General features: G+C 30.1%; 1 protein-coding gene across 2 annotated transcripts in view; it reads right to left on the bottom strand.

Moving 5' to 3' along the window:
* Positions 1-12,353, bottom strand: part of LOC145329744 (uncharacterized) — a 65,391-nt gene that overhangs the window by 27,157 nt on the left and 25,881 nt on the right. For both annotated transcript variants that reach the window (XM_080174117.1, XM_080174118.1), the window contains exon 7: positions 6,370-6,426. In XM_080174117.1, coding sequence (XP_080030243.1) covers positions 6,370-6,426 — 57 coding nt within the window. The remainder of the gene's footprint in view (positions 1-6,369; positions 6,427-12,353) is intronic.

Here is a 12,353-nt window from a genome sequence, read left to right as displayed (position 1 = left end):
GTGCAATTTCACATAGGTCCAAGAAAGTGCTATTTTAAGGGAGTGTACCGCAACCCTCCCGGAAAAAAATGACCCCCCCCCCCCCTTTAAAAAAAGAAAATACTTAAAATCATTGAGAAAAAGAGAAAAGTAAAGGGAAAGAGAAAAAAGATATAGAAACAGAGTGATAGAAAAAAGAACAACGTATGTGTATACTGTTTAAATATATTATTTGGTTTAGTCTTTTAGGCCTTACCTTTTATGTCTAAGTTGATTATTCAGTAGTTTAGTTGTAACTAACATAAATCAACATTACAGAAATAAGAGACAAAAGAACACATACACCTATAGAGTTAAAAAAGATTTAAGTAAGTCTTACATAAGAATATACATTAATATTTATTTGAATTTAAAATCTATCAATGTTTCAGCATTTCAAACATAATTAAGAATTTAAGATAGAATGGGCAGAAGAACACAAGACTTATAGAGCAACATAGCTTTAAAGTAGCTCTTATATAAGAACATGCATGAATATATCCTTCAATTTTAAATCTATCAATGTTTCAACATTCCAAAATGTATGCATTTACCCGGAGTGGAATTCATTTTTAAATACAAACTTTAAATCTAATTTTGAAAAGCAGGATGGAATTCCCACATTCATATAATATCCTACATAGTGCTTTTGAGATAAAATATATATTTTGATCTAATTTTATATATAAAAAGCACGAAATATAACCAGTATCATCTAGTTATGAAACATGAAAAAGAATATATAAACAAGTATGACAACATACATAAGCACAAAAAAATCATGGAAGGAAATACTGACATAGAGATTAAAGATAATTTTTTGAAATAAATTTATAAAATCACAAAACCTTTCTCACGCATTTTTATATATATTAATATTTATATTATGTAGCATGACTCAAAGACCGCCGGACAAGTAGAAAACATACTTTTGTGTTATATATATTTATCCCTGTCAATCTGGTTTTTGGGGTTTTTGTAGTTTTGGTGGGATTAAGTTAGTATGTTTATAGTCAGTTTGGATTTATTTTAGCTAGGTATCCCTCCCTCCCTCCCTGGTTTATTTAAATAAATAAGGAGCTAGTCTAGTAGGCCATCAGCTGATCATATGATTTTATGTGTTATCTATTAATTTTTAATTTTATTGTATTTTAATTGTATGAATAAAAATGTGTTTTATGTTCACCTAGACTAAATATATGGATTATCTATCTAATTTTGTGTTTGTTTTGGAAAGCGTAGCTTCTCTATAATTGGTTTGTCAGGGAGAATTAGGTATAACATTAGTTATTTATTCTTAGGATAAATAATGATGATTATCGGTATAAGGAGTTTTCACACAAAAATCAGCAATCTAATCTAAATTGCAGGTAAGAAATTAATTTCCTTCGTAGCGTTATGACTGGTGGATGGACAGACAAAAGTAGATTTGTTGAGAAAAAAAAACATATTATCAAACATTTATAAACTAATTCAAACCTATCTAATTCAAGTTAAATATAAAATTAAATGTTCCATAATATTTTTCTAGCCGTCAACCATCTATTCATTACTGAAAAATGCAATAAGTATTGATTTAGTATGCTAACATCTTTAAAGGATATTGTTTCAAAATTAGAAACTTTTCAATTTTCCAAAGAACATGAAGAGAAAATAAAAAAAAAATATAGAAAAAGTTAGATTTAATAAATACTGCAAAGATTTTATCGAAAAAGATCATCTGTTAAATTCAGGGATACAGGAATGAAACAATAAGCAATTAATTCAATTAAGGAGTTTTGCTGAAATTCCATGAAAATCAGATTTATCCAGAAAATTTTAAGAAAATAGTAAGTGCAATGTTTACCTATCTCATTTAGATAACTAATTATATGTGAGAAAGAGTTTTAAGAAGAAAAAACATTTACTTGAAAATTAGATTACTAATCATAACCAAAAAATTAGCCAAAATAGGAAAAGTACCCAAAATCTAACCCAGCCAAGAAAATGAATTTTAGGTCCATTGTACCCTCCCTAGATCCCTGGTTGAATCTCTTTCTTTTTTTTATATACTTTCATGGTATATTTTCTTGTATAATAGATTTTTAGTAGAAAAGCTATTCTTTAATTAAGTTGGTCTGTCCGACATTCAGTCCGTAATGCTATGGGGGAAAGGGGATTTTTTCGGTTGATATTAAAGACAGTTAAAATGTCATGTGCATTTAGTCTATATATTGTTTTGTTCATTTGTCAGTAATGCTTCAACAAACATAAACCTTATCATGGTTTTCTTTCAGTTTATGCATGTTATCAGTCATTCTTTTCTATGTTATGACAGTTAAACGTCTGTTTAATCACTCACTTAGTCTGTTTGCCCCTTCCATGTGATTTTGTGCTTTGCTACTTATGAATGTTGTCATCCTTGATATTGTCTGTTTCATGTTAAGAATATTATGTAACTTTTGAAAATGGAAATCACACTTTATTGATAAATTCTACTTTGGAATTTCATTTCATTTCTCAGCCAATTTCTGGAAAATTTGGGAGTTTTCCAAATATTGGAAATACAGGAAATTTTTTTTTGTAATAGAATGACATACTATTGCTTTCATTGCATTTGTACTTCTTGCTTTAAAAAAATATGTTAAAGCTTTTATATTTGTTACTCTTAATAAATTTTCAACTACAATTTACTTTGCATAAATTCAATACCCAACTATTGAGTGGTAGGGTTAAACTCATTGAAAACAGCCAAGGAATGACAATCCTAGCCCAAGCCCATATAATCAGAATTTCTGTTGATAAACACATAATTTATCATTTTATTTCTATAAACTATACTGAATTTGGATATGATTATCCTTGTTTAATATGTTACACGTGATGAGCCTGGAATATATTGGAAATGAATATTTGTTCCCAAGCTTAAGAAGCACTAATGAGCTGCCTGGGGGTAGGAACAAAACCAGTAAAACAATGATGCAGTCAGAACAGAGATGCCAACTTTTTTATTTTAATTTAGATTATTTTGTGCATTAAAGTTTGAAATTGTTGTACAAATCAATTATTAACTATTATAAGTATTAATAATAATGTAGCATTTGGAAGAAAAAAAAATTGTTGGTTAATTCTAGAGCAAGTGTTGATATATTCTTTTTTATTAAAATAAGAACTTAGATAATTAGTTGATAGCCATGATTTATGTTAGTGTGTGTCATTTCAATGGTGCATGATGCTTCATAATATAGAACAAAGTTTCACAAGTGGAACCATGCCAAAAGAACAAAGTAGATTAATAGGCTTAAGACAGAAAATAAACAAATTAAATGTGATAAAAATTAAATCATTATCCATTACGAGTATAAACATATATAAACGTATATTAATAATAATTATGTTATATTCTATCCCAATGGACTATAATCTCCTTCGATTACAAGTTGCCATTAAAGAAGCCAGAGCATCATCCGCTTGTAATGGTATGGGATACTCTAACGTACACTAAAGGATTTTAGATCAAGTTAAAATCCCGCAGAAAACCAACCCTTTGATTGCACAAAATTTGTCTACATGGTAATGTGTTGCTCCTTTTTATGTGTATAACCATATACTTTTTAAGTTTTCTCACTGATAACTTAATAAAACAAATACCTGACAGCTCAAACAACACTAGCCAGGCATTTCAATTTGCGAGGCTTGGATAAAAGATTAAAGAGAATGTGTGAACAAGGTTTTAAATTATAAATGAGGGTCCAGAGAAAACCATTATAAAATTAAGGCTGGATAAAATGTACACAATTCATTGTAAAGAAATTTTAATTCACACAACTTATTTTTAGGAGCAAGGCTTTTTACAGTTGGGCCCGGTCCATTCGTCTATACGTTTGTCTGAAATGCTAAAATTGTCCTTTCGATTTAAACTTTTTCATGATGACAACAATTTTTATGATATACTTTTCCTATTCATTCAATATTTTAAACAAATATCAAACAACATGGTACAACATTTTAAGGGACGCATCTAAATCAAGTACTCAAATGTAATTATATTCTTAAACAGTATCTTGTATTTACATGTATTTCATGTGACGTCATAAAAATCAGAGATCAGAGGATAAGTGGAAAAGGGAACCCCTAAAAAGGAGATGGATTTTTATCACGGCACACGGCTGAATTCTTGAAACACGTATAGCCTCAAAGATTTAAATTTTTTATTGATATTATAATAAAATTTTAATATTTTCTAAACGGAGAGTTGCATAATCCAATATTTGGTGAATTTTTATGGATATTAAAGTTTAAAGTTAGAAAGATAACATTTTGATATATTTAATCTTTTTTATTATTTTACTTATGTATTTTATATCAATCATTTGATATCTTAATATTCTCTTATGTTGTATCTTTTAATGTTGTAGATAATTGCAAATATGCAGGGATCTAAATGGATAAGACAAAGGTCAATAAACTGATGTTCATCTCCAATGATGATACACAAAATTACCCTTTCTGTAGATAACAATTTATTGATTGAAACATTTGGACACTCAACTTTATTAACCAACCAATCAAAATTGAATATGAACTCCAAATTTGTTAATCCAACGATTAGAAAAAACCTTATTATAAAACTTTAGGGATTAGTGTATTTACCAGCCCAGTGTCCCCTCCCTCCCTGGTTCTCTATGGTCAAATTGAAATTAGCTTTGAAGTATTTCCATTGTGTTCATTATTGTATTTAATGTCAAGGCTGGCTACAATTCATCAAATATAAACCATTTTTCAGAAAACTTTGTGAAAAATGACATAAAAGCGAGGACAGCTTATTTAAAAATAAAGCAATATATAAAGCCTTGAATAATTAGAATAAATCAAATTCAATAACATGACATAGTTTCTACATAGTTTCTACACTACTAATAATGGGGGGAGGGTAGATTGGACATCAAATCACATGGTTTCATAACAACATTAACTTATGCGTTAGCTCAAAAACTTTGGACACTTTTATTGAATTTTAATTTAATGTATTGATTTAAAACTAGTAGTTTCTAAAATTTTAATACAAAATTATCTACAGAAAGAGTAATATTGCTAATCACCATTAAGAATGTAGATTATAGCCCATTATCTTATCCCTGGATTCTAATAATTTTAAATTCAGTTCTTACTAAAATAATATTGTTTTAGTCAATAAGAAAAAAAGAATTTTTGTAGACTAAACAAAGTTGGATGAAATAAAGATTTCTTTGTATTTGCAACAAAAGGTGATCAGGTGAAAATAAAAAAAATTTCAAGTCTGAAAAGTTGAACATGCACCAGCAACCAGACTGATCAGAGGGGTTCACCAGGGATATAAGGGGATACGAATACCCCTTCTGTAGATTATAATTAGTGGTTGAAATGCTTGAACACTCAACTTAATGAACCAACCAATTAAAATTCAATAATAGTCCCCAAAGTTTTTGAGTCAACAAATAAGAAAACGCTATAATAAAACTTTTGGGGACTAGTTTGATATCCCCTACCTTCAGGAATAAAACTAAAATATTTTTTAAGCAGATTGAAAAATGAGAATTCCATTAATAAAAGAAGAAAATCTACAATTTATAGCACCACATAAAACCAGTAATTACACAATTTAATATATTAGCGAGTGCGCTACGTGTTATGCCACGGTTGGGGTTAATTTTTAGATTAGGTTAGGTTAAATTATATTTGTAGAAAAAATAATAGATATTCCTAAATTTTGTTTGTATGTTTCAAGCTATTTTGAGTAAATGTCTTTCCAATAATTCATTAAGTTTTAAACTATTCTTTTATATAAAAACTTTCATAACAAATAATTCTAGAAATTGGGACACTTGAATGCTATAAAACCTAACCTTCAATTTTGTTGTTTTTATTATTATCATTGTAAATTATCTAGTTTCAATAAAAATAATAGTTAACTAGGAGAGTTATATCCAAAGAATTTTACTATTACGTAAGCTTATTTACTAGGATATAGGGGTCGACCATCTAATTTTGTTACAAAAAGACAATTGGCAAGTTGAGACGATTTCCTTTGAGAATGCATCCTCGCCCCCCCCCCCCCCCCAACAAAAAAAAAGATTAAAACTTTCCTTGGACATATGAAATACTTTACTATAACGGATAGCAAGATCTAAACAGGCGTACGGGAAAAAGACTTCTGTAGTGTACATGTGTGATTTTGAAAAAGGTATTACAAAAGAAGTAGTTTTTATCGTAATTAATCCTTGTTCTTACAACACCATAAAGACTTTCAGTCCGCCAAACAGATGGTTAGACTTCTAATGCTGAATTATAGAGTAGCTATGCTACCAAAACTTGTAAATAATTGTTATTCCTCGGTTCTCTGCCAGACAATTGAGTTTTTACCATCATTTTCACTTTCTTCTGACGAACCTAAACAAAAACATTAGGTTAGGGTTCGAGCTCTCAATCAAAATTTTAAATTTATTTCTCGTATTCATTCGAATCCGGTGGATAGGAACCGGTTCTCATCCATACGAAAAAACTATGTCTAGCATCGTATTATATCCAGCTTTCTACGAATATAAAAATGTACAATCACAAGATTAAAACCAGTTTTTTTAGCTGGTGCCTTCGGCACCTCGGGGCTAAAAAAACTAGTTTTAATCTCATAATTGTACATTCTATCTCCGCGGAAAGCCTTTTATAATACGATGCGTGAAATAACTATTATCCCCCCCCAAAAAAAAAAATCTTAATAGAGAAATTAAAAATAGAGTCCCTCTTCCCTCAAGTGTCCCTAGAGGCCTCAAGTGTCATATTGTTTTCCTCGAAAATATCTTAATGAAAATTAAGCTTCCCTGAAAACGATCAGATTAGCAGTTCGCGATATCTTACTGGATAATGACATACAGACAGAAACATCGCTTTTATGGAATTTAAAATTTAAATATTTTGAATTGTTAATTTTGAAATATTATTACTGATTTTCTTTAAATTAAAGCCATGAAAGTGTTGTAACCTTTATTGATAAAGGTATTCGACACCTGTAAAAAAATCTAATTTCAGGTTAATTATAGTAACAGCTAAGACAAATTATCGGACAATTTAAAGAATTCTTTTATGTGATTTATTTAAACTTATGTCAAGATTCTTCTTGTTTAAATGTTATTACAACATTCCTATCGTTAAGTAAGTATAGATATTATAAAGTTTTTGTGTAAATTATGGTTATTTTTAGGTTTCTATTCTTCTCACGTGTCTGCAATTTGTCTACAACTTTTTAAAAGTGCAGCAATTCTATAATAAGGTTTTAGAGACAAGTAGACCTCGATCTTAATACATCGAAGAATCAAAGGAAGTGAAACTTAACAAGTTAGACAATATATAATTAGAATCAGCATGTAAAAATTCTTGTTTTTTAACACCTCCGAAATGTTTTTTTAACGGATTATTTTATTTTAAAAACTAGACTACCAAACCATTCTATTAAATTTATTTATAAAATCACCGCCTACAACATCTATAACCGCTGACAAATTATTGAGCCACTAAAAGTGAACTCGTCTTTTTAAAATGTTTTTTTAGTCTTTATTATAGATGCCTCTGGTAGAAAATTATTTTAAAACCCCAGTTGCAGATAATATTGACTCTATTATACAAATTGCAAGGTTGGTTAAAAACGAATTACTTGAGTGGTCACTCCATAAAATACGCGTAATGAAATCTTACATCCACAAATATGATATTGATGTTAATACTTAATTTTAATTGAATTTTTTTTATTTGTGACCTTTCAAGTTATGTCTCTGATTATCAGTAACACCCTGTATAGCCTACAACCTCTTCTTCTTCATTTTTAAAAAATTGTGAAGGGCTCTCTTTCTGCCTTTCTTTCTGCTGCCACTAATTTTCATTTTTCCTCAAAAATTATATTTCGCGGTTATGATTTTTTCATGCTTGTTTCCAGGTCTGAGATTAGATGGGGTCATTTACCCAACATCCATTTTATCTTGTGGATTTTTTTAAACAAGGATTATAATATCTAGGAAAGCGTAGCCACAAATTTATTATAATTTTCTACATTGTTCTAACAATAAAAATAAAATATGAAATAATAAAACAATGAAAAGCAATTGAATTTGTATAGCATCGTATTAAAGATCGGATAAGATTAATTAGTGTGTTGTTAGTTCAAAAGGGCCGGCGGCCAGGGTCAACAAATCAAGAATTGAATCTAAGATTGCCTTTTCTTTTTCTTGGTAAATTATCTGCTATAAGGGAGGGTATATCTATTTTTTTAGTATAGCTATAACCGACAGTTGTAGTTAAAGATATGCCAAAATTATCAGTTGCATGCTTTTTCCGATCATACTCTGATTTCGCAATTTGCTATTTACTAGAAGTTTGTTTCGATTGACTTACCATAGTTTCAGAGAAGCTACAACTTTTAAAATGAGCACCAGCTTAAGCCAACACTTGCTGACGAGAATTTTTACATAAATCGTCTTTATGAACCTTTCAAACTTTTATATAAATCTTGAGTCTCACATAAATCTTCTTTGCAAGGTCATATATAGTCATTTGAATTTCAGAATTTTTGAATTTTGCCGCCGAAATCAACCAATCATGTTTCTCCTTGTCAAATACCAGCGTTTTATTGGATGTCTTTAGACAAAGAGACAATTTTGGCGGCAAAGTAAAAAATTCTTAAAACATAATTGACCACCCTTAAGACTCTTTGGTGGTTGACATCAAAGTGCGTAGTCGAGCAGAGAACCCTTCCCCCCACACACCTTATTTGAAAAATAATTTAAGATAAGGGGGAGCGAGTAGTTTTTGTGTTAGTGTTTTACTCTAGGACAGGACAGGCCTTGCTCTTAACAACCTCCCCCCCCCCCCCCATTTTCAATTATCAATAATCTATATGGGCTAATTTTGTGTATCATCATGGGGGATATACTTCAATTTATAGACCATTGTCTTATTCCTTTAGATCCCTGGAACAATTGAAATCAATTATCTGCACTACAACTAGAATAATGCGATATGTCACGTCAAAATCAATTTATTGGAAAAAAATACTTCAATAAATACTCAAAATTATTTCTTGCAATTCTTATGAAACAGAAAGGGTAAAACAGTAGTTTTTTTATTTTAGATGTAATTGATAATTTTCAAATTAAGATGGATAACAACATCCATAAGAGCGAAAACGGGTTAGAGATTAACCTAATACTCTAATGCCTATAATGTTTTTTTGGCATAATTACTTTTTCCTTCATATTATAAAACAATCTGGTGTTGATGGAGTGTAAAATTTTTTGGAAGCTTCACATAGGTCTCGGTATGTTTTAAAGCTGGCATAATATTAAAAATCCTAAGCCCCTAGGTTCTAGGTACACAGACGCTGTATTATAAACAAAATTTTAAAAACACCGGTTTTATTTTTTATTATTTTCAAATTAAGATGGATAACAACATCCATAAGAGCGAAAACGAGTTAGAGATTAACCTGATACTCTAATGCCTATAATGTTTTTTTGGCATAATTACTTTTTCCTTCATATTGTAAAATAATCTGGTGTTGATGGAGTGCAAAACTTTTTGGAAGCTTCACATAGGTCTCAGTATGTTTTAAAGCTGGCATAATATTAGAATTCCTAAGCCCCTAGGTTCTAGGGACAAAGACGCTGTATTATAAACAAAATTAAAAAAAAAACAAGTAATTACGTAATAAGTTGTTTTTAAGCATTAATCCAATAAAATTCAGAATTTGTAGAGTACCTTTGTAGCAAAGTTTGAAAAATCTTTGATCAATATTAAAACTTTTGAAATATCTTTCATCGCACACATTGCCAATCTACAATATAAATATATCCTACCTATCTATATATGTATCTTTTTGGTAGCAAGGCTATTCTAAAATTTAATATCCGTTAGTATAACTATCACTTAATTGTATTTATGATGCGTAATTTACTCGGATGTAATTCAATATAGACTGCTTATTTTAGTAGAGATTCTCCAGTTCAACAATTATCTACTTTGAAACTAATTATGTCTGTCAGTACGTCCATTAACCGGTGTATATAGATTAGACATTTATCGGTAAATAAGGTTGCTGTTACTTGAGATAATTTCTAAAGATTTTCCTAAATTTGTTTGTTGTTAAGAGGAAAATCATATATAACTCGGCTAATCTAATTTCTTTCTTTTAAAAATAAATTATATTTCCCTATCCCTCCTTCCCTGTGTGTTTGTGTGTGTATGTGTATGTTTTTGTGTGTGTGTTTGTGTGTGTATGTGTTTGTGTGTGTGTGTTAGTGTGTATGTGTGAGTGTGTGTGTGTGAGTATGCAAAGTGTTGCGGACCAAAGTTTGTGCCTTTTAATCAGAGTTTTTACCTGGCTTTAAAGTTCCAGGGATTTAAATATATTCCATTAATTATAATTTATATGAAACAAGTGGTTACGCACCTAGAGGTCTCTAGGTGCACTTGAGGATGGGGAGGTTGATTTCTACAACCTAATTTTTCATTTTACTTATAAAAAGAAAAAAAATTTTCGTGGGGGGAGGGGAGGCTTTTTTTGGCGGAGAGGTGATTTTTTACTAAAGGCGATTTCTCTGGTTACCCTCCCCCAAAATTGTTTATAAACCTCTCTAGGACCTATGAGAAGCTACCCTGTAAAGGAGAACCATATCAGTTCAACGGTTCGGTACAGACAGACAGTGATCATTTTTTAATATAAGGATACAGTAATTGGAATGTGTATTTGTCTGTCTAAAACAAGGGATCTATGATGGACTAATTTGAATTTAAGATAACTCTCCTTTTAAGACCTAATACTTTGGGAAAAACATCCAAATCCTAGCATCTAGGGGTCTCTATATTCGAAGGGGTAGGGAAAGGCAGAAAAATAACAAAGAGCCATCCCAAGACTTAAATCCAAAATAAAGTTAATCGCTTCATAAGCTGTCAACATCTTCAGCTACATACAAATAAAAACCTACTACTATGTATAATAGGATAAATAAATCTTCTAGAGCCTTAGAGTGGAGCCGACCCTAACATTTGTGTGTGTGTTTGAAGCCCAAAATCTTTATAACGGCAAAATAAGCCGATATTTAGATTTTTTTTTAAAACTAAAATGAACGATAATAAAAATGCACAATGAATTAGGGGAAGAAGTAAACACCAAAAAATAGAGGGTTAGTAAAAGGTCAAAGGCAAACAGACTAAACAGATTGTCATAAATATTATAGTAAAAAACAACAGGAAACCTAAGCTTTGTAGAAAAAACCTTTAAATATTTTGTCTTCAGGTGTGATATCCCTGAAATCCTGGTATTTTAGTGTGCAAGGTCAGCAGCACCGCACCAATGATAAAAAAATGCACATATAGGACAGGGAGGGAGGGGACATTGGGCTACTTATTACTCTATTACCCAAAGTCTTATTCGTTGGCTTAACAATTTAAGTGACTTTTAATGATTTTTTTATTAATTAGTTCATTAAGTTGAGTGTCCAAACGTTTCCACCACTAATTATTAATCTACAGAAGAGGTATTTATAGGTGTCATCAATGGTTATGTCCATTCATTTATAGGCCATTTTCCTATATCTTTAGATCTCTGACATATAAAGCATATAAAAAATAAGACATATTAAACTAGTACTCAAAGTTTTATAAGAAGTTTAGAAGATTCCAAACATTTTTTCTAACACACTAGTCCCTTTTCTGAGCACTGGTGCTTAATTTTCTGGCATTCAGATAAAATTAATATTGCGACATAACTAAGAATGAACCAAAAATTTATTCAAATTTTACAATATCTTGGTAGTTCATTAGAATCTCAATCACAGCAGGAATTTTCATGACACTTAGTACGATAAAAAGGAATTTCGCTTACTACTGACCATTCTATGAGATGATTATAAAAAATTCGCAAATCTAACATAAAAAAAAATCTACGAGGTAGAAATAGTTCTAGAATGACTTAAATTTATGGTCATCCATAAACATCCCTCTCTCATTATTTGAGGAAAGGGGCTCAGAACCCCATAAGTATAAGTTTCTAATTTGTTAGTACATATGAAAGTGGGGAAATAAAGATAAGTTATACAATAATGCAATAGAATGCATTTTTTCCCCAGAAAGTATCAGCTTGTATAACAACATTTCATTGAGGTAGGTTTCTTTATAAATACTTGGTCAAAGATCTAGGAATAGATTTATTACTCTAGGTTGTCAATCAGACACAATTATACGTCCAGCTTTAAATAAAATTTCTTGCTGTGATGGGAATTTTTATATTGACGAAATATTCAGATAATATATTTACCTCAGAAATGTTTTAT

This window comes from Acartia tonsa, chromosome 10, assembly GCF_053477335.1.
Source record: "Acartia tonsa isolate MP-2025a chromosome 10, ASM5347733v1, whole genome shotgun sequence".
Taxonomy (NCBI): domain Eukaryota; kingdom Metazoa; phylum Arthropoda; class Copepoda; order Calanoida; family Acartiidae; genus Acartia; species Acartia tonsa.
Note: the sequence above shows the minus strand (reverse complement) of the source record. Positions and strands in the feature narration are given on the sequence as shown.